At 39.1% G+C, this 25,000-nt stretch overlaps 1 protein-coding gene across 1 annotated transcript in view; it reads left to right on the top strand.

The window, feature by feature from the left end:
• The window catches only part of LOC307262888 (protein kinase C and casein kinase substrate in neurons protein 3), an 18,340-nt gene extending 3,843 nt beyond the window's left edge, over nucleotides 1-14,497 (top strand). The window contains exons 3-10 of the mRNA XM_080043898.1: nucleotides 5,589-5,745; nucleotides 6,397-6,632; nucleotides 9,207-9,362; nucleotides 10,600-10,775; nucleotides 12,042-12,162; nucleotides 12,411-12,484; nucleotides 13,070-13,149; nucleotides 14,334-14,497. Of these exons, the coding sequence (XP_079900024.1) occupies nucleotides 5,589-5,745; nucleotides 6,397-6,632; nucleotides 9,207-9,362; nucleotides 10,600-10,775; nucleotides 12,042-12,162; nucleotides 12,411-12,484; nucleotides 13,070-13,149; nucleotides 14,334-14,443 (1,110 nt within the window). The 3' untranslated portion in view covers nucleotides 14,444-14,497. The remainder of the gene's footprint in view (nucleotides 1-5,588; nucleotides 5,746-6,396; nucleotides 6,633-9,206; nucleotides 9,363-10,599; nucleotides 10,776-12,041; nucleotides 12,163-12,410; nucleotides 12,485-13,069; nucleotides 13,150-14,333) is intronic.
• Nucleotides 14,498-25,000: the final 10,503 nt, after the last annotated feature.

Below are 25,000 nucleotides of genomic sequence, written 5' to 3' on the forward strand. Positions count from 1 at the left end.
TTTGCTTTCTATTTTAAACGTGAGTGGTAAGCGTTGTTTACTCTAGTAGCATGGCGTGCTTGGGTTAAGAGCCCTCCACTCATAAGGTGTTTGATTGTCTGTGTTTGCTCCAGACAAAGTAGATAGTGGTTGTAGCACAAGGAGGTTACGTCTATGGGGGATATCAGGGGAAGTTTTTTTTCTCTGTTTCTAATGCTGTCTACAACTTCACAGTTCAAAATATTGGATTCCAAGTGTCCCTTTTTCAAATATTTACCAATACAATCAACATTTTGCATATGATTAAGATTTGGTACAAAACATAACATAAAATACGCCACCTCATGGCACAACTGAGAAGCAACGTTTGTTTTTTGATGGTATCCATGGTTGTGCTGTTACTTAGAGATGCAATACATTCAGAGAGAGTAAAAAAAAAAGAATTATAACTATGTTGATAAAGAATTATATATAGCCTATCTTTTAACAGACATGTAATATTTGAATCAATCTTCTCATCAGACTCTCTCAAGAACGTGAATAAACTTACCTTACATCTCAAACATTTCAAACTATTCCTTTAAAATAAGAACAAAGCTGAAAACAAGAACAATTCATTTTAAATAAAGTAGTGAGAGTAAATAAACAGTCATATTTATCAGGACATGACACTGCAAAACTCCACTCACTTACAATTTTATTTTAATCCAAGTCTGACTATCAGCGACTTCTGTTTTCATTACTAATTATAATACTTAAAGTAATTTGTCTTCTTCACTCCCAATTCAGACCCAACAAACGTTCACCACACCATTTCTCTTTCCCCATTATGTGAAGTGTTTACTTGACACTCTCCGGCCAGCCAGCACGCACACACACACACACACACACACACGCACACACACGCACACACACACACACACACACACACACACACACACACACACACACACACACACACACACACACACACACACACACACACACACACACACACACACACACACACACACACACACACACACACACACACACACACACACACACACACACACACACACACACAAGCCAGCCAGCCAGCTACACTTAAAAACAGTAACCGCTTCCAGCATCCAAAGAGCTCAGAGTGAGTGTTTAATGTGAGCGTGCTGTCGCTTTAATATTGGCTTTGTCTCACGATGCTGCTCTGACCCACTTTCATCTCCCTCCACCTCCTCCTGTAATCTTGGCTCTTTTTTGGCAGCGTCCCGTTGTGTGTGAAGTGTTACCAGACCACTTCCTCTGTCTGTGTCATCCTGGCCACTGCTGTGATTATTATGGGCTGCCTGTCATTATACTGCACACCTAAGCTATTCCTTTTTTTTTTTTTTTTCTCTCTAGGTAAGCTATTTTTTAGTTCTGTATCTGCAAAGTCATCATCACTTCAGGGGCGATTTTTCAATTACTGGTAACTAGTTTGTAGAGTATACAAGTGTGCAATTCATAATTTTAGATAGATAGATAGATAGATAGATAGATAGATAGATAGATAGATAGATAGATAGATAGATAGATAGATAGATAGATAGATAGATAGATAGATAGATAGATAGATAGATAGATAGATAGATAGATAGATAGATAGATAGATAGATAGATGGATGGATAGAGTGGGAAAAATTAAGGCTAGATACTGCAGGTGAATAGGGTAACATTTTTGGATTGATATCCTCATGGGACAAAGTTTCCTCTGAAACAGATCATGGACTCAGCCTTTTTTCATTTTATGTATCAAAACAATTCTATGTAATAAAAACAATACTTTTCCGCCTTTTATTTGGAATTTCTGGGAAAATCTTGGAGAAAAGTCTACTACGCAACTTTTCTCGTACTAACTCATACCTATAAATAGTTAAACGAGTATGAAACAGAAGATGCAAGTGTCTTTAAAAATGCAGCAGACACTGTAAATGTGTGACTGAACCAATTAGCCTTTCTACTTTTCAAAGACAAACATTTCCGCCAGGCGTTCTCTTCATTTCTTCTTTAAGATGGTGTCATGGAATTTATGTGGTTGGTTTTATGCTTTGATCTAGAGTATATTTGGTTTAAAAGCAAATTTGGAAGGACTTGAACATACAGTAAAAGCTGCAATGAAGAATGTACTTTCTACTATTTGTAGTTACACTAAACTAGTCATTATACTACTGGCTTGTGCATACGTCAATACTCTCCTTACAACTTTTAATAGCGCGATAACTACTATTATAATACCGTACTAGTATTTCTTGATGCATTACTATTTCCGCTTGCACTCTGTCTGTGCACTGCCACGTTTTAGAGTCTGGATATATACTGTATGTTTAATGTGATATATTTACAATGGAGCGTTATATAGACGTTTAGTTATGTTGCGTTTTGTCACTAAGTTGGACGGATTCTCTTGTAGCGGATTTTGCATTTGCCTCCGAGAACTGGCCATTGTTGTTGCCGTTGGCTACAAAGCAGATTCCTCAGCTGTTTTTGGTTAATTCTATGACGAGTGAAGAGTGTGTGTGTGTGTGTGTGTGTGTGTGTGTGTGTGTGTGTGTGAGAGATAGAGATAGAGAGAGAGAGAGAGTGTCTGGGAAGTGTCCCAATTGGTTCTGATTAAGGCAAGAGGAAACTATAGAGTGTTTCATTAAAAGCACATTGCGGAGGCTGTGATTGCTTTCCTTTGAAGACCGTTAGTGTGAAAACAAACCACTTTTTACGGCCCGAGTGCACATTATGAACACGCTGTATTCTAACTTCAAACCATCATCAGTTATTTGACGACCAGGTGAAACATTAAGCCTTTATAATTATAATAAATGATTTCTTGAACGTTCAAAAGGACTAAAAAACTATTTACATGGGAACACACATATTACACACCTTGTATGTACTGACAATGCAGCAGAGATAATGTAGGAAAAGAACGTGATATTGAATGAACAATTGTGAATATTGCTTTATCCTCTTTAAGAGATGTCCTAATTATCCTGTTGCTAGCTACGGGAGGCCCACCTTTGTTAACATACCTGTTTACAGAGCCTAGGCTGTGTATTAACACTGTGTCAAAGGCTGTGAAAAGCAAAGGTCTGTCCACAGTTGAGTGTGTGAGCAGTTGTTGTTAATGAATGAACTATAATCTATATAGCGGTTGCCATATTAAATAAATAAGGAAAGTAATAGTATAGGCTACCTGTAATGGCTGACACATATCAAAAAGCAATAAGAAAGTGAGGAGAAAGCTGCAGACTTGGTTCTGTGTATAAACGTATTTATATGAAAAGCATTCAAACGGTGTGACCATCACTTACAGTATTAGACAGATATTCAATACGCGCCCTGACATATGTTCTTGATTAGTTTCATACATTTCCTTATTGACTCGCCTCTTGACATATTAAAAGAATGTTTAGGTGTGTAACTAATCACGTTAACGATGTCTCTCTCTCCGTTACATTTTCAATTAGCCGAGACAATGAGCCGGCGTTCACAACAACATTAACTCGGGCTCTGTAATTTATGTTTTAATAAGTGAATATGTCAGTAGTGAGAAAGTGCTGTACCCTGATGTCTGTTTCTTACTTCTTACTCATTTAACTGTATGGTATTTACAGTGCTGATTTAAAGCTACAGTGTGTAACTTATGTTGCCCACCATGAGGAATTCTGAGTAATTACAACAACACTGTATATTTTTCTGAGCTCCTGCACCAGTGTCGGGGGCGACACTAGTTTGTAAACGCTGCCATACTGAGAAATACAGAGAGAGTTTTGTGGAGCTGATAGGGCTTAATCAACTTTCTGTCAACTCATTTGGGGATGGTTTGAACGGAACTGACATTAATTTAATATGAAAAAAGTCACACATTATAGCTTTAACTTCATGGTATCATCTACAGTGAGTGCATTCATTGCCAATACTGATTTAACATAGCGTGACAACATAGGCTACACACTAAATTGCGTCCAGAAATCTCTCAAAACCGGCTGTATTAATGTGTCAGTGACTATCAGATAGATTCTGACAGTAAAGTGAAAGAGAGAGAGAGAGAGAGAGAGAGAGAGAGAGAGAGAGAGAGAGAGAGAGAGAGAGAGAGAGAGAGTAAGAGTGAGTGTGTGAGTAGGAGCCCGACGGCCGAGGAGGCTGCCAGGAAAATTGCAGAAGAGATTTCCAAATTCCACATCTACAAACAACACAGTCTGCTTGGAGATACGTTGCTACACTTGAGGCCTTTTCCTCTGCTGCCCTCTTGTTCTGCCTACTTGTCTGGGTTTATGACGGTTTTTTTTTGTTGTGAAAAACTTGTATACACTCTATCTTTATGTCTTTTGGTGTAAAGAAGAGTATTAAGACCATGTTAGAGATTTATTTTAATATTTTTTTCATTATGCACAGGTGAAACAAGTCTAAATGCTGTGATTTAGGACGAAATATAATGTCTATAGTGATGATAAAATGCCAGGTGCCAATGTCAAGACCAAACTCAACAGTTTAAGACTGCTGTAAAGTTGAAAAGATTCGAACTTCAGGGATCAATAACTCAAAAGCAAAAACCTTATTAAAACGATTGACACAGTGTTTGAACTGTAATTGTGTTATAATTTGAGCATCTGACAATAAAACCAAATCTTTAAAAAAGAAAAAATATATATTAAAACGCATTGTTGTTATGCTGTGGGCCTTTCCTTCTGCTGCCATCTTGTTCTGCCTATTTGTCTGGGTTTGTATTATATATATATTGTTTTACATGTTTTTTAATATGGCTCGCTAGGCCTTGTCCTCATGTCAACCGACCACACCCGACGTTACACAGTTTACCACAGGGAATTCAATGCCAGTGAAAAGTGTCTTGTGGCACGTGAGGGTTTTGACCTTAGAGGGCTGAAGCTGTGGTGGTGTGATGTCATAGCTGGTAGAAGGAGACGAGGAAGAAGGCTGGACCGTGTTATGACTAACAGGGAGGGTGATACAGACCAGTAAAATGACCGATTACTGCTCTTTATATATTTATTACATTAATATGTCTGTCTGTCTGTCTGTCTGTCTGTCTGTCTGTCTATCTATCTACAACTTACAGCATTAGCAGCATGCTACTTAGATTAACTTGCTTAATATGTTTGTTTAAACTGGTCTAACAATCTACATGCCAGAAGTAGACTTTGGGTAAATGTAATTTTTTTGTATTGTCTGGCAACGCACGGTAAAGGTAAAAGGAAAGGAACATAAAGGCTGTATTGAAAATCGGCAAAGCAAAACAAAACAAAACTTTTAAATGTGGACTCAGGGATTCTGGAGATCGCCTTGTTGACAAAATCACTTCTTGTCAATATTAGTGACAAATTCCTCACAATCCACCACCTGTCTATACTGTGTCTGCGCTGAAATAGAATCTGCTGTTTAGAGTGTTGACAGTATCTCTTCTTCTCTGTTATATCTCGGTAGTTGTCTTCAAACTTTCTCCAGAATCGCTGACTCCACCTTTAACCCAAACATTATTATTGGATATAATTGAATGGTTTAGGGCACAATATCAACCCCTATCTGTGTATATTATATTAACAGTAGCTCTTCTTCTTCTCTGTGTTATATCCCGGTAGCCTGGTAACTACCAGCGCACAGTGAAGCGGACAGAGGATTCCTTCCAGGCCTGTAACGACATCGTGGCGTGCTACCAGGAGCGAGCGCGTGTGGAGCGGCAGTACGCGCAGCAGCTCAGCGAGTGGAGCACCAAGTGGACACCTGTGGTCGACTCCAGTAAGTAACGTAACTACGACTAGTTTTATATACATGTTAAATGATGGTAATTTAATCTTTTTGTGATGTGATTCGAGCCGGTGACATGGAGCCCAACTCCTGCTGTAAAGGAGTCAGCTACTATGGAGAATGCTTGTTGTCAAAATCACTTAGGGTCAAAATCAGTGAATATCTCCTCATGATCCACTACCTGTCCGTACTGTGGGTGCGCTGGAAAAAAATCCAGTGTTAATACACAGCTTAGGCTCTGTAAACTGATATGTAAACAAAGTGGGCCCGCCATAGCTATAACCATGCCAGTTTATAGAGCCCGGGCTGTGTATAACACCAGATATTTTTTTCAGCACACCCACAGTACGGACAGGTAGCAGACCGTGAGATATAAGCTGATTTGGCCAAAAATTATTTTGACAACACGCATTCTCTAAAATCACTGACTCCACCTTTAATTTGTGGTTTTATGTAAATAGCAACTGGTCATCTAAATTGCTTTATAAAGTAGAAAGAACATTTTAATACTTTACTCCAATGTATTGATTTTGTATTGTGCGCTATCCCTGTAAAAATAAACAAATAAATACATTTAAAAATAATAATAAAATTAATGAATAAATACAATAAATTAAATGAATGTCTCCCCCCCTCTCTCAGGTCCCCTGTACGGGTCCTTGCTGAAGGCTTGGCGGTGCTTCCTCTCCTCTGCTGACCGTCTGGCCTCGTTACACGCGTCTATCTGTCGCTCTCTGGTGTCGGAGGACGGGGACAGAGTCAGGACCTGGCAGAAGGATTCCTTCCACAAGAAGATGTTTGGAGGGTTCAAAGAGTCCCAGGACGCAGACACCGGATTCGCACGCGCTCAGAAACCCTGGGCCAAACGACTCAAAAAGGTAAGGATTATTTTACACAATCAAAAGACCGTTTTTCTAAGTTTCAGAAAAGAATAATAGTAATAATGTTAAAAGAAAAAAATCACACAAATGTTTTCTTAACACATTTCACAAACCCACAGCAGTGAAAACCGTTTTACCTATTCATTTTTTTATATCATTGGTCTGTTTTGAATTCCCTCTTCTTACAAATCAAGCGATTGTAACACTTGGATCTTAAAGAGGTATAAACCGATAGAACTGTAAATTCAGACGATGGTAGTAAACTATCTATAGTTACTGTAGCTGGTTGAGGTTCAGTGAAGGATAAACTGGATGCACCTGAAACAAGACACCAGACCCATATTTAGACGTTTGAACGCTGAGTGATTCTGCAGCTATGAAAACAAAACATTGTGCTCTTTTCCCACAACTACAAACCTCTGCTGTTGTCATGGCATTTTGATATTTTTCATTCCTCTATCACAATAATACCAGCATATCCGCATTCATTCCAGGACTTTAGTGACCTGAACAGACCTTTAAAGGGGTAGCCCAGTATTTTTAAAGTAGGTTTGTATGAGGAACTTATGCGTGGTTAGTCTGTAACATTATGGAGATGACAATGGCGTGGAACAAATCTCAGTTTAGCTACAATTGAGGGTACATTTAGTTTTCAAGATTGCATTTAATGTGGAGAAAAAACATTATTCTTCTGTCGCCCTTTGCAACAGTACAAGGCTGACTTCTGCTACAGCGAAGTCTCCTCCCAAACTCCTTATAGTGACTGCACTGATACATACAACCCAACTTAAAAAATACTGCACTATCCCTTTAAGCAAGAAAACATATTCCCTTATTTGGTCAAAGTAGCCATTTACTTTTATCATTGGTACAGAAGAGCTTATGTGATTTGAGAGCAGGAGGAAATCCATCAGACGTAGAATCACATATCTGCAACAAAAATATAAATGAGCCCCTTAGGAAATCAATACTTCATATTCTAAAGGTTACTGCGATATGAGGAAATGGGTTCTCATTAAGTAAATGGCCTCAATTCATGATCTATATTTAGCCCACGGAGATATTATAATGCATCACTATTTTAGGCCGCAAGATGCTTTGAAGATAAAGGTGCATCTCAGTCTTCAAACATATTTTTTCTTTGTTGTTGCACATAAGAAAAAAACATAAAAAATCCAATAAAAAAAGGAACATACATTATATAGAAATTAGGAAGTTAAAAACATTTTTTTTACTGGATTATTATTTTTTTTCTATTTTTTGACTTCCTAATATTTGTATACTCCATGTTCCCCTTTTCAATCTAAAGTTATTAAAGAAGATTGAAGAAATAAATATAAAAACATTAAAAAACAAACGTAAGGGCTTGTCGGATGGCCCTCAGACATTCAACATCAAACAAAGTCGTACAAAATATGCGTTGACACAGTTTAAGAAAAAACTAAATGATTGTGGTATCAAAATATGAAAGGTGGATAAATTATTAAAGATTATGATGTTGCAATGCTTAAAGGTGCTACGAGGGACTTAGAAATATTTCTGAAACAGTCTAATTTTCTCTCTGATGATCAAAAATTAGATGTAACAGCAGACAACCATCAGTGTAAAGAATGCTATTTTCATATAGTTTTTCATAATTTTTTCATCTGTGTAAGCTCACCTAGGAACTACATCTACCGTGGTAAAAACACTACTGCTTTTGTCCAAAGGGGGCGCAAGAATGAACACAAACTGAGAAGTCCTCGTAGCCACTTTAACTGTACCAACAAATAAAAATGATTTGTGTATTGAATGAGTTAGGGCTAGTGCAATTTCTAATATGACTTGGTAAACTGTCCCAACAATCAAATGGAAAATTGAGAAAAGGTTTTCCTAAAAAAAAGTAGGTTAGCCAAGAAAGATCATTGGCTGACCTCACGTTGTAATGATGGATTCGGGGGTTGTACTGTAATACATTTAGAACATTTGTGAATAGACGGAAAAAAACAAAACTACAAATTTGAAAACGGTTAAGCTCGAAAATAGGGAGGACGTCTAGTGACAGGGATACAGGAGGAGAACTGGAAAATCTTCTGGATTATGTTTTCATTTTGACAAAGTGTTTTGTTAGAGAGAAAATACAGTTGAGGTTGATTTTAAAGGTACTTGCCCACAAAACAGTTACAATATGAGATTTATAGATAGATCACAGTCAGCTGCTTTTGAATGGAGGAGATATGTGTTGAAATGTTGTCTTGCATTTTGGTGGAGTCAGCGATTCTGGAGAATGCTTGTTGACAAAAAAATCTGCGAATATCTCCTCACGATCCTCTACCTGTCCGTGCTAGCAACGGTGGCCCCCCTTTGTTTACATGCCCTTTGTTTTAAATACCATCTTACAGAGCATAGGCTGTGTTTAACACCTGATGGTTTTTTCAGCACACTCACAGTAGGCTACGTCAATGTAGCGGATCGCGAGGAGATATTCACTGATTTTGACATAATGTGATTTTGTTAACCAGCGTTCGCCAGAATCACTGACTCCACCGTTAAACCAAGCACTCAATAATGTATGTTTTTATCGGTCCCCAGTTGGATAAAGTGCGGTCTGCGTACCACAAAGTGAGCCGTAAGGAGCACGCGGCCCGGGAGAGAGAGACACACGCTCAGGGAAACCCCGACGTCGCCATCGAGAAACAGAAGAAGATCCAAGAAGAGAGAGAGATGGTTCAACAGGAGGCTGAGAAGGTTAGTGACAGAGATGGATGGATGGATAGAGAGAGAGAGAGAGAGGGAGAGAGAGAGAGAGGGATGGATAGATAGACAGACAGACAGACGGTTAGTAGCACACTCTAAGGCATTGTAAAAGTAATATAAAAGTATTCTTTCTTTATGTATTGTTTTCTGTATGACAGAGAATTGTAGTACAAAGATACATTTTCAGTTTTTAGTTTGCCTCAAAACTAAAAAAACCTAGTGAAGACAGTTAATTAAACATTTTCATTTTTTGCAGTGTCTAATCTAATCCATAAATTAATCTGTTACCTTGAGATTTGATCAGTAATTAAAAGCTCTCTGTGGAGTATTTGAACACTAGTGGTGCTGTGGAGCTGTGTTTCTGTGAGTGGGAGTTATTTGTATCTTATGCAGGTGCGCGCACACACACACACACACACACACACACACACACACACACACACACACACACACACACACACACACACACACACACACACACACACACACACACACACACACACACACACACACACACACACACACACACACACACACACACACACACACACACACACACACACACACACACACACACACACACACACACACACTGCAGCCTGGCTATTTCACAGATTGACAGTCCCTGGCTCCAAGAAAGCTGGCGACGCCAACAAAAGACAGCAACAAAAGCCAGTCTGCTTGCTTTAGCAAAAAGTGGATTTGTGAACATTCAGTGGAGTGGGAGGAAAATGATGGATCGTGTGGAAAATGTAATTCAGATTCATCATTTAAAGTGAATTTCCAAAAGAGGACCGAGAGTTTGAGAGGAGCGACACTGAAAACTGAAAACTGCATCTCAACAGAAAATGACGAGCAAGCAATGAGAAGTTTTGTTTTATTTTATTTGAGCTTTTTAAGAAACAATATAATACTTTTGTAGACATTTAGTTGCAATTCGGGTTTGAGTTTTCTAGGATTGGAGTTAGTGAAAAATATTTCTCCTCTGTGAGTGTGTATAAGATCCAATAAGTTCCTGAGCAGACAGACAGACAGAGAGACAGACAGAGAGACAGAGAGACAGACAGAGAGACAGACAGACAGACAGACAGACAGACAGACAGACAGACAGACAGACAGACAGACAGACAGACAGACAGAGAGACAGATAGATAGATAGATAGATAGATAGATAGATAGATAGATAGATAGATCTGAAATGTGTCTAAATGTGTCTCAATGTCGGTAGGTTCGCGCCCGCTATGAGAAGGTGCTTGAGGAGGTGAACCGCTACGCGCCGCGCTACATGGAGGAGATGGAATCCATCTTCGACCAATCACAGGACGAGGAACGCAAGAGGATCGTCTTCCTCAAACAGGCTTTCCTCTCCATCCACAAACACCTGGACATCACCAACAACGAGAGGTGTGTGTGTGTGTGTGTGTGTGTGTGTGTGTGTGTGTGTGTGTGTGTGTGTGTAGGTGTGTGTTGGTTGTAAAATAACTTATTTTAACACTTAAAGGTGGAGTGAGTAATTCTGTATACGCTTGTTGTCAAAATCCCTTTTTGTGAAAAAGTCAGTGAATATCTCCTCACCATCTGTACTGTGTGTGCACTGAGAAAAATCCAGTGTTAATACACAGCCTAGGCTCTGTAAACGGGCATGTTGCTAGCTATGTTGGGCACCCTTTTGTTTGTATACCCTTTGTATACAGACCAGTTTACAGAGCCCATCATTTGTATTAACACCATATTTTTTTTCAGTGAACACAAGAAGTGGATTGTGAGGAGATTAGAATAAATATGCTAACATCAATAATGTGACTAAAAGCTTTGATTTATTAGTCCTAATTAAACGCTGGTCCACTTAACATGTGTTACTAACTGACAAGACTGCAACTCAATTACTTAATGAAACCTTCATCGGCCCCATGGGGAGGTGGGGTTAGATGAGACGAATCGTAATAAGCTGCCTCATTTTCTGTGGTAACATTTTTGCTTGAAATGCACTGGATGGCAGTGGTAGCCATTATGTGCCAATTAGTAGAACAAACTTTGTGTGTGTGTGTGTGTGTGTGTGTGTGTGTGTGTGTGTGTGTGTGTGTGTAGGTGTGTGTGTAGGTGTGTGTGTGTGTGTGTGTGTAGGTGTGTGTTACATTGAAACATTAGCAGAATGAATATGATGCCATTATCATTTCAGCTGCTCCATAAAATATTGAACCTGCTCTATGGTGCCCGTTGTGTTTATTATGTCATGCTCAGTTTACGACGCGTTGTAAAACCTCACGAGCGACACTCAAAGTAAATTGTCGCCATATTATGATATTCTATCCCTCAGGCCGATTTACTCATATTTCAATATACACAAATTAAAAATGTCTGATTTGAAAACACTAGGCACACTCAGGTCTGTATTGTCATGGTCAGTAAAGGCCGGCCCATGCAGAAATGTCAGGTGTAGCTCTGTATTGGTTTACTTCAAATATAAAATATGTATACATCTCATTTTGGGGTTATTTTTGTTTATTCTTCACCACTTTTTATTTATTTAATTTATTTGATCTTATCCCTTTTTTTTAAATATGCTACTTTTATTTATTTATTTTAATTTTTTATATTGTTATATTTAAATTAAATATGTTATAGTTATTCACATAGCTATGAACATTAATTCTCCACCTCTCATTCCAGTGTTCGGGCCGTGTATGACGAGCTTCACAACACACTGATGGCCATCGACGACCAAGAGGACCTGCGCTGGTGGAAGAACAGCTTCGGGCCGGGCATGCCCACAGACTGGCCACACTTTGAGGTCTTTACTGCAACTAGTTCTATTACACTCAACATGTCAAGTTCAGTTTAATAGGTTCCTCACACTATTGTATTTCTATTACACTAAAGATCTAAAGTTCAGTTATTTATATTTTAAATTTAATAATTTTTGTTAAATTTATTATTATTATTATTATTATTATTATTATTATTATTATTATTATTATTATTATTATTAATAACATAATTATTATTTAAATTTAAATTTAAATTTATTTTATTTTTTAGGAATGGGTGCCCGAGAAAAAAAGCAAAAAAGTGAAGAAGCCAGTAGAACAGAAAGGAACACTAGAGAAGAAGAGGTGAGTGAGTAAGTGAGTGAGTGAGTGAGCGAGCGAGTGAGTGAGCGAGTGAGCGAGTGAGTGAGTGAGTGAGTGAGAGTGAGTGAGTGAGTCCCAAAGGAAATGGTTGTTTTGCACTGAAGTGATGATGTGTAGCTGTTGCTGTGTACGGATGATCAAACACCCATCTGTCAATTCAATTCAATTCAAAAAGCTTTATTGGCATCACGACCATTGCAGAAAACAGTCCCTGCATTCCAAATCACATACTTTTTCTTTTTACTACACTACATACTAAAGTACAGCAGTTTTAATTTTGTTGAGAAATGTCAAGAATAAAGATGAATACTGCTAAACGCTATTTGAGTTAGTGGGGCATCTAGCTATTTTTCGCACACTGCAATTGACATGCATGTTTTGGGACATCCTAATTCTTTTTCTGGCATGCTAAATAGTATGGAAGTATGGGTATTGGAACGCAGGGAGTATTGCCAACGCATTACTTTTTTTTTTACCAATAATAACAAATAAGAAGAATCAGAACACCATATATACGTACATACAAACTGTCTATCTGTCTCTTATTTTTGTAATTTTATTTTCTAGTGCTATGATCGGAGGAGTGAGAGTCAGAGCTCTGTATGATTATGTTGGCCAGGAGACGGACGAGCTGTCATTTAAAGCAGGTAACACACACACACACACACACACACACACACACACACACACACACACACACACACACACACACACACACACACACACACACACACAGACGCCATGGAGTCAGAGATTCTGTCAAATAATTTTTTTCAAAATAATTGAATATCTCCTCACGGTACATTACCTGTCTGTACTGTGCCTAGGCTCTGTAAACTGGCATGTTGCTAGATACGGTGGGCCCCCTTTCTTTACACACCAGTTTACAGAGCCTATGCTGTGTTTTAACACCACATTTCTTTTTCAGCATACACACAGAGTACAGACAGGTATCGGATTGTGAGAAGATGTTCACTCATTTTGACAAAAAGTGATTTTTTTTCAACAAGCTTTCTCCAGAATGGCTGACTCTCAAAAAATATACAGGAAAAATTCCGAACATAAAACAATACAAAATACATTTACAATACAAAAACATAAAGAAAGTTTCCATACATCCCAATATACACAGCTATTTACAGTATATGCATAAGCACTTTTCAATTTAATATAGTGGAGAAAAATAGCAAATTAGATAAATTAGAATCGTCTGTATTGTGTCAAATTAAAAATAAGAGCTACTGTAGTTGTTTGGAGATAATTACAAACAGAAACCAAATGAAGTGATAGATCAGAGTGAGTGAGCCGGACCATTTGTTACAATCAGACGAGACGGGGCTTTAAATCAAAATGAACGCCGTCCAATTTCTTCAGAGATTCTGGCACCAGATTAGTTGATTAATCAAGTAACTGATCAGCAGAAAGTAAATAAAAAAAAGTGCCATCAGTTCACTTATTAGTTTTCTTACTCTATCAATCATACAGTATTGAATCACTTTTGGTTTTGTATTGCTAATGGTCATTGTTTTGCTATTGTATAAATATATAAAGCAAACTTATAATCGATTATTATAGGAAATAACAAGCAGTTAAAACGTTACAGAAATAATTTGTGCCCCTGAGTTTTAAAGGTATATTTAGTTATGAAAAACATATTTTTCACATTATCTTTTTTTTATACTGTATATAAATATGAAAGAAAAAATTAAAAAAGTTAGGAAGACAAAAATGTGGAAAAAAAGTCAGATTTTAATTTTTTAATCCTAAGAAATAAGAAAATGATTGTTTGAAAATGTCCATCACAAAACTAGATGTGCGTGTGTTTGGGCAGGTGAGGAGTTTTTGAAGATCGAGGATGAGGACGACCAGGGCTGGTGTCGAGGCATGAAGGAAGACGGCTGGGAGGGGCTGTACCCCGCTAACTATGTGGAGGCAGTGTAGTGTCGTTCACACATCTACACTGAAAATCAAGTTCTTACTACCCCTGCGTTCCAATCCCCATACTTCCCTGCTATTTAGTATGGTAGAGAAATATTCAGGATGTCCCAATTGTCAGATTTAGTATGCTTAAAAATTCCTGGATGCCTACTACATCCGGTCGAGATTTTTAGTGTTGAAATCAGCATGCTATTTGGGGCGATTCTGACCCACAATCTGGTGCGCACCGGAAGTGACGTCACATCAACCAAGAGGCAAGATCAAGGCGCCATATTATGATGAAATAAATAAGTAAAAGTTTGTCCCAATTGTAGCATACTGCATCCTAACTAGATTATTTTTATGATCAGCTGTAGAATGTAGAATAGAAAAGAGTAAGAGTATGTGATTTGGAACGCAGCCATGGTCATAACCACATACCAGAAACACAATACCAATGCTGTAAAGAAAAAACACCAAAAAGCTGTTAAACTAAATCTCGCGCTGAGAGGAATATTTCTACATACGGTGAAAAAAAATTATAATTTTTTTTTTCATCTGTCTGAAGGATTTTTAAAAATGTTTTAATATATACAGTATGCATACACACCACTCGTATTGAAGCCATATAATAAACAATGCTTTAATGTAAAGAAATAAATGCTGCTCTTAATGTCATACTATATATAGATATCCATTTGGTGCTGAGGCCGCATTACAGGACTAGCTGTTTTTAATCTTTTTTTTTTTTGCACCTCAACACATTGCTTTTAAACTGCTCACATAGTCTCTTAACATATGAAGAAATTGATGCGTTATACTGTGATTACAACAAGTGCATTCAGCCTGATAGATGTAATAACTTTATGATCTGTATTTTTCTCCTGTTTGTTTTTGTCATTTAAAGGAACAGTTTCTGAATTTCTTAGGATTTAAATTGTTTGTTTGCTGTCAAAAAAACACAATGAGTTTGAAAGATTTTTTTCAGTTTCATCTCTTTAGTCTCGAGTAGTAAAATCTGGCCTAGCTATCTACACATATTCAAGCAGCTACAATGCTGTTTAATTTTGTATATTGTTAATCAAAAGCGGTTATAATCAGCATTTCTATATATTACGTTATGACACTTAATGTGAAATCCTTCATAATGTATTGTATAGTATGTCATTTTTTAAAGGGTATTTCACCTCATTGATTTAGATATCTGTCACCTATTTTTCAGTTGAAAAGCTCTATAGATCCACTATAAAGCTATAATTCAGACGACTATATTGATGTATTAATTGAAAGGCTACTTTTCTGCCTAACAACAACATATATACATCATAGCCACCACGGATGATTTTGATTGGCTGGCCAGTGCTTTGTCAATCTCATATTGGAAATGACCCAATATACTTTACTGTGGACAGGTTTATTAAACTGCAGGTACTTATGACAACACGAGTCATTTGTCATGGTGTGTCTCATTTGGTAAGAGGCCGTGGTATAATCACAATAATGCACCGTGAGGTACTTTATATAAAGAACAATGGAACTTGGCAGAGGAAACGGTACGCTATGCTTTAAGTTATGGCCCCTTCTTTGCTAACACTTGATAATTTATTTTGCTGCAGTGAGTGGGGGCCACCTATAGTGCATTATCACGTCCATTATATGTAAATAAGAAAAGCTTTTTCTGCATAGTTTGGGGCAGTGGCTAGGGGCTTCTAGGAGGAAGAGAGAGTTGTGTATTGCTAAAAATGGTGGTTCAATCCTGAACTTAAGATTTTCTGCTGATAGCCAGGCTGGCCTTTACAGTTTTTGTTGTCTGCCAATGCAGAAAAGCGCTATATAAGTGCAGTACTTTAAACTAGTTGATGTAGTAAGTCAGTAGGTAAGGCTTTCGTTATAGCACATTTTAAACATACAGTTACAAAGTGCTTCACACACAACATGTAAGTGAAAGAGAAATACAGAAAGTAAAAACATTTGAAATGTATTTAAAACACTACACACATAAAGTAACACTAAGGCTAAGGCTAAGGCTAAGGCAAAGGCTAAGGCTAAGGCAAAGGCTAAGGCTAAGGCTAAGGCTAAGGCAAAGGCTAAGGCTAAGGCTAAGGCTAAGGCAAAGGCTAAGGCTAAGGCTAAGGCTAAGGCTAAGGCTAAGGCTAAGGCTAAGGCTAAGGCTAAGGCTAAGGCTAGGAGGTTCACTCTGTATTCAGACTTAGCATTAAACTGTCTGTGAACCATTATCTACAAAAACATATTATACGGCCTCAATTGTGTTCATTTGAGGACTAAAATCGTCCCAAAATCCCGATGTTTTTGACACACAGGGCCCAGGTCTAAACATGTCCCAGATGTGAAGCTATTTCTCCATAGAGTGTGCACCAGAGATGAAACTGATATCCTCTCTGCTTCATCAGATTCTCAGCTTGACTCCAAAACATTCATATTTCTTTGCAGACTGTTCCTTTAAGATAAGAACTCTGTCTGTGTGTGTTATATCTCTAGCCATCTGTTGCTGTTCTGTATGTATGAGGCTTATCACAGAGAGCATCTTTGCCAAGGTCTAAAAACTTAAAAGCCGTCTTCACTTTCTGTCAATGTTCTGTTCCTTTATCTGTCCTGTAAAAAAACGATGTAATTGCTCCAACAGTAATTTTTTTCCTTTTTGTTTTGCAAACTGCCTGTCTTTTGGAAATAAAATGTCAACTTGTTATATGTACACAATTGGGATTGTTGAATTTAGGATGGAAAGAATGACTGTGTGTGTGTGTGACAGAGAGGGAGAGACGGAGAGATTGTTGTCATCCATGTGTGTGTGCTTGAGATGGTGAATCAGTCTACCATCAACCTTTGGAGTCACACACACACACACACACACACACACACACACACACACACACACACACACACACACACACACTTACTCATACTACAGTCACTTTTTAAACCCTTACTATCCGTGTCATGAGAACAGCGTGCAGGTCAAATGCTGCTTTAGGCATCGACATAATCTATGGCCATCAGCCAAAACACAGTCTCACACTACAGTGTTTACGATCAGACCAGAAGATAGCAAGAAGTGCAATGATAAACCCTGGTGTATTGTTGCACTCTAAGCACTCTAAGCACACACGCACGCACACACACACACACACACACACACACACACACACACACACACACACACACACACACACACACACACACACACACACACACACACACACACACACACACACACACACACACACACACATTTGTAAGGCTATATTTGTGAGGACATTCATTCACATAATGTGCATTCCCTAGCCCCTTACCCTAACCTAACCATTATGGTTTAGCTACATGGCGATCCCCAACCCTTACACTAACCCTAACATAAACATACCTCAAACAGCCCTTTAAAGTCCTGTCCCAAAGTGAAAATCAGACAAAATGTCCTCACTCTTAAGGTCTAATACTCAAATTTGTTCTCACAGAAATAGTTTTACACACACACACACACACACACACACACACACACACACACACACACACACACACACACACACACACACACACACACACACACACACACACACACACACACACACACACACACACACACACACACACACACACACACACACACACACACACACACACACACACACACAGAGTCATGCAGTTAAAAACAAGCAGACAGGAAAATCCAGGAATGTGTTTTTCCAACTGGAGATAGTGATGTCACCCTGGAAGGAATTTCCTCACCTGATGATGACAGCTCTCTCGCTCTCTCGCTCTCTCGCTCTCTCGCTCGCAGCCGACGGAAACAGAGATCAGTAAACACAAAGACAGTCCAACAAAGCACTGAGGAGCCTTTGAAGGTAGAGAATACACTGACAAAAGGGTGCTTATAGCTGTAATCTAACGGTATTTCACCAAGGACATTGATAGTCAGGGAATGAAGACTGTATTTGGGTTAGATTAGTTTGCCATGTGTGTGTTTGTCAGTGTCAGTAGTAGAAGTGTTCAGATTCATAAGTAAAAATAGCAGTTGTAGAATGATAAAAATAACGCATAACAAATAAAAAAAATGCATTTATTTTTTAAATCAAACCTGCAATCGATGATTTTTCAGAGCAGTGAAAACTGTCAACAAGTCCTCACATTTTATAAAATGGTCATATTCTTTGTAAATCTTAATCTCAAAAGTGACGGCTCCCAAAGAATACGTTGTGGGAAATTTGAATAAAAAATGCACACACCAATCAATATACTAAAGTACAAGGAGCACACAATGTTACTTTGTGTATAGTTCCTCGTTACCATCCACGTAAAGAGAACAGCCTCTATGTCCTTTCTTTCCAGATCTTTATGGATGATCAATATTAGCATAACCCGACTACACTGTTGGCAACTTCAAGGACCTAACAGGAAGCTTTGCCCAGAAAAATACGTCAAACCAACTGAATCAACTCCCTATGACACCTTAAAAAAATGAACTTTTGGTGACGGGAGTGTCACCAGCGCTACAGGCCAACTGGTCAACTGGCAAGTGGGAGAAAGTCACTCTGCCATGAGTCATCATCCGTCAACTTGTATTTTAACAAGCAGAAAGAGAGAGAACACATTTATATTATAGAGAATGACTAACCCAGTCCATGACCCCGAGTGATAGTTCTCTGCAGTGTTGTGCCAGCTTTCTTATACGGACTAGACTGTATTTCATCTTGGCTTGTGTCCACCACTGATATCTTAAAAGAAAAATGGTTATTGATAGTAAATACTCTTTGCCAATCCTGAGAGATCTCACTCATCTTACAATATATAGATTTTATTTTTTTTTGTGGGAGTTGAGTCTGTAAGTATGAAACTGAAATTCACTCAAACTTTAGTACATACTGTGTATAGAACAGCTTTTTCTCCAGAGCTATGAACAAGATATTGAATTCATAGGACTTTTAAAGGTGCAGTCAGTGATTCTGGAGAACGCTTGTTGCAAAAATCACTTTAAGTCAAAATCAATGAATGTCAATGGAGCCAATAAATATCTCCTTACGATCCTGCAACCTGTCCGTACTGTGTGTGTGTGTGTGCGCTGAAAACAAATCCAGTGTTATCAGAGCCTAGGCTTTGTATTAACACCAGCTTTATTTTACAGCTCACACACAGTACAGACAGGTAGCAGATCATGAGGAGATATTCACTAATTTTGACTATAAGTGATGTTGACAACAAGCGTTCTCCAGAATCACTGACTCCACCTTTAATCTGCCATGCACTTACAATACATTCTTACCCTATTATTGATTGTTTTAAGCTTCTAAGTCCATCAGTGTGCTCAAAACTAATTATGTTGTGTATAAATATGCAATGACAGTAAAGGTAATCTAATCTAATAAGGAAAAATATGTAAACAACTCGGGCTAGACATTATTCTTTGGCAGCGTTAGCCGGGGGCCACTGGAGACACAACACAGACGCTTGTAAGTGATTGTGCAGAAATTTGATCCTCATCCAAAACTTTCTGTCAAATTAGTAGTAGAAGAGCTGAAGGGTAGCAGGTTGTTTTTTATGCTTCGGTTGTTTTACAAGGGAACAGTTAAAAGGTACAGTAGCAACATCTAGTGGGGAGATACTGGATTGTAACGCTCCCTTGCTAAACCCTCCTGTTCGGGGGAGATTTTACAGAAGCTACGGTGGCCTTCAAGGACAAGAAGCTAGTTACTAAAGATGGCATCATCCACCACTACTGCCTCAAGTCTTACCACAATATCAAGTGATGAGGTGAAGATGTATTTAGTTATTTATTCTATACTTCTTCTTGGTCTTGCAACAGGTGCATTTCCCCAGGACGCCCACTATATATAAAAACGTGTAAGGCCGTTAAGTTTGTCCTTTCTGTGCTTCTGTAGAAACATGGCGGTGCAACATGGCAGCCTCAGCGCCCCGTTCATATGTAGATATAAAAGGCTCATCCTAAATTGATAAAAAAAATACTTTTATTTTCAATTGATTATACATTCATTAAAACATACTTATGAATATCATATTCCATTTCTACCAAGTCTGTTCTGAAAAAAACGCCAATAAATTCTGCACACTGCGCCTTTAAAAATGTCAGCCTAACACTAAGTGAAAGAGACTTTTTGCTATTAACGTCATGGACCCAACTTCTTTCTAGTCCTGACATTCTCTGTTAACATCCATCTTGACTTTCACTCGTTCCAATTACACTTTTTCCAGATCGGTCGCCCCCACTCTGAACCCTTTAGCTCATCTCAGTTCATCAGCCGTGGTTCATTTCTTACTGTACGTGCGATGTAAACACACACACACACCGATTAACACGCGCTTGTTTGTCTGAACAATAATGAGCGGAAACAGCTCATTTGCATGCTAATGGCCTCGGCATTCAATCTGATGTCACCGAACCATTTTAAATTACAATTTGCCGCTTGACAATTTTTCTTTTTTTTTAGCTCTTGATCTCGCCAAGGTCAACATATGTACGCCCACTGTGAAAGAGGAAGCGTCGACCCCTAATGACCTTAGGAAACGCATTCTGTATGACTTATTAATCGCTTGTGACCTTCTGATTGGTTCACGAAGCCAAAACATGATGTCATTGTCTGTGTTAACATGGGTCAATGGTCAAAGGTTACCACTCACAATTACTGTAGGTCACTTTTTTTTTTTTTTAAATCAAATCAAATCAAATGCGATCTAACTTTATTTATATAGCACTTTTCATACACTAAAAAGGTTAAACAGGCTTTCAATAATAAAATAATAATAATAAAACAATAATTAAAAAAAATAGCCATCAAGAAAATGAGACAAAGATATATATAAAAAAAATATATATAGTAAAATACATTTTAAAAAGCCTAGATAAACAGTTAAATATATTTTTTTTAATTTAAAAAATTACAAATAAATTAATACAAATCTTAAAAGAATCAGATACAATTCATTATTATATTTAAACCTAAACTAACACGGTATAGGTCTTGAGTTTATTTTGATGATACATAAGACAGCTGCTATTCTCCAGGAGAGGGTGCTAACAGATCAGCGGTGCCACCCTTCAGTCTTAAGGAGAATTTATATATACACACACACACACACACACACACACACACACACACACACACACACACACACACACACACACACACACACACAGGGTAGCAGCATAATGGAAAAATGTTTTTATTCCCTCATCTCTCATGCGTTGACAGACAGAACTTAAGGGTTGCCATGGAGAGCACTGCTGGTTTGTAATTAACAAGAGGAGCTACAGAACAGAACATGTTTCAATGAAAGTTAATGGAGAAATCACGCAGCTCCTGGAAGGAAAACGACTCTGTGTGTTTAATGTGTTCCCATGATGAATGTCACATCATGAGCTGAACACTATACACATTACTATACACTGCCGCAGTCGCTTTCGCTAGGCTAACTATGAGCATGTGATCTACTGGAGCAATGTGTGTGTGTGTGTGTGCGTGTGTGTGTGTGTGTGTGTGTGTGTGTGTGTGTGTGTGTGTGTGTGTTTGTGCATGCTTGGGTGGGTGCATTAAGATGTGTGTGTGTGTGTATGTGCATGCTTGGGTGGGTGCATTAAGATGTGTGTGTGTGTGCGTGTGTGTCTGTGTGTGTGTGTGCGTGTGTGTCCCAATCGGGTTGGGAGTGTGTTGAGGGAATGACTCACCTCCTTGTCAGCGAGACACAAAACATATGAACATTTTTTCGGGCTGTCAGACATGTCTAACACATACACACACCTACACACCTACACACACACACACACACACACACACACACACACACACACACACACACACACACACACACACACACACACACACACACACACACACACACACACACACACACACACACACAGCCAGTGTTTTCATCACTTCCGAGGACTTACATGGACATTATTTTCCTGGAGATTTGCCCTTACCATAACCACTACATCCTAACCTTAACCTAAACCCTAAGTCTACCCTTACCTTAAAGCAAATCTTCACCCTTAAATGTCATTATTAAGTTATGGGGACTTCCACTCTGTCCCTATAAGGAAGGCAAGTCCCTATAATATCACTGTTTTAACTGTTGCCCCCACAACACAGTAATACTAACACACACAGACACACAGACACACACACACACACACACACACACACACACACACACACACACACACACACACACACACACACACACACACACACACACACACACACACACACTCTCCATAAGCTCATATTACCCCCGGGGGAGGCTCCTGTCCCAGCTGAGGGGGTTTACAGAAGCCACCATAAGCACCTGTAGGCCGGGGACAAGAGCCACTTAAGCACAACTAATCTCACAATTCGCCCACAATTTGTCTCAAGGAGGTTTGAGAAAAATCCCACTTGACTCTGTTATTAGAATAACACTAAGAGGAAGGGGGGAGGGGGGGGGGTAACCCAGGAGAGAGATGGGTAAGGTAAGCTTCAATTGGCCTCTGCTGTATATCAACAGCATCTTTTGAATTTGAAACTGCCCCCAAAATAATGACCAATCATGAAAAGGGTTATTCTCGCCTTTCAATTAGCCTAATTCAAGAGAGGGCAGAGCGAGCTACTCCGAAAGAATAGCAAGCAGTACAATACAGTGTGTGTGTGTGTGTGTGTCTGTTTGTGTGTGAGTGTGTGTGTGTGTGTGTGTGTGTGTGTGTGTGTGTGTGTGTGTGTGTGTGATTGTGTGTGTGTGTGAATGAGTGAGAGCTAGAGAGACTCTCCAAGGGGTTCAGCTGGAACACTGCATCAGCAGTCAGAATGAGGAATTAACCGTTTGCTCTCTCTCTCTTTCTCTCCGTCTCTCTCTCTCTCTCTCTCTCTTTCTTTCTTTCTTTCTTTCTCTCCGTCCGCCGCCCGAAGCTAAAACACACAATCTGTCGGTCGGTCGGCACACAGGCTGACAGAGAGAGATTCACAACGTGTGTACAATCAATACATCATCAATCATTCATAATTCTGATCATTTGGTCTGAATCGCTCATTTGTTAAGTTTATATAATAATACTCAGCAAATTCATTATGTCTATGGCTGTCCTTTTTGAGACTAATGTGGTATACATATGTTCGTGTGTGTGTGTGTGTGTGTGTGTGTGTGTGTGTGTGGCAGTGAAAGAGTTAAGCGTGAGTTCAGTGTCCCGTCTGTCAGTGGGAACCAGATGGTCATGTAGAGCAGTAACAGTAACATGGGCCCAACACAGCTCCCCCTGCTGGAACACACACACACGCGCACACACACACACACACACACACACAGTCACACACACACACACACACACACACACACACACACACACACACACACACACACACACACACACACACACACACACACACACACACACACACACACAGACAATATCATGCGCACACACACATACAATCCCATATACACACACACGATCCCATATGCACACACACACACTCACATATACACAGACAATATCATGCGCACACACACATACAATCCCATATACACACACACGATCCCATATGCACACACACAGTCACACACACACACAAACACACAGTCACACACACACACACACACACACACACACACACACACACACACACACACACACACACACACACACACACACACACACACACACACACACACACACACACACACAGCTCATTTGCATGCAAACTCACACATGAACAACACTAACAGATTACAGCGCCTGTGATTCCCAGGTCAGTACCCCCCTACCCCCCTCTCTCTCCCTCTCTCTCACTCCTAAACACTTTTCCATTCTCTCTCTCTCTCCCTCTCTCCCCTCCCTCTCTCTCCATCTCTCCTCTCCTCTCCTCTCTCCATCTCCCTCGGTCTCACTCCGTCGGTCACTGTTAATTGGTTGCCGTCTAATTGCTGCTCATTAGCGTAGAGTAACCAAACATGTGAGGCGTAGCGATCAAAAGCTTCCTCCGGCACTTTGCTTGCGTTGTCACAATTCCCTTTCCGAGTCATATCCGGTCCCCATACTATGAGATATACTACGAGACGTTTTGTGCATTTTCCTACTTGTGAATGACTTTCTATCTTCCTTCACGGCATTTTCTGTTGCCTTTTTTTTAACAGAACAATCCTGCAGCTGCATGGAAATCATGTGAATTTATGAACGGTTTTGGTCATACAAAATTATAAAAAAATATCCAAGTATTTTTTTTTCACATCAGATGATCACAGATGAGTTCGACCAAGTTCAAAGTTTAACTCCAAGCCAAACAGATATGTGTTTACATAAAGTGGGCGTCCTGGGAAAAATGCACCTGTTGGAAGACCAAGAAGAAGAAGTACTATAGAATAAATAACTAAATACATATTCACCTCATCACTTGATATTGTGGAAAGACTTGAGGCAGTGGTGGTGGATGATGCCATCTTTAGTAACTAGATTCTTGTCCTTGAAAGGCCACCGTAGCTTCTGTAAATTCTCCAAACGGGAGTGGTAACAACAAGGGCGCGTTGCAATCTAGAACCTTCGCCATTAGATGATGCAAAATTACCACTTTATTACACACTGCA

Source organism: Ammodytes marinus (genome assembly GCF_949987685.1).
Source record: "Ammodytes marinus genome assembly, chromosome: 16".
Lineage (NCBI taxonomy): Eukaryota > Metazoa > Chordata > Actinopteri > Uranoscopiformes > Ammodytidae > Ammodytes > Ammodytes marinus.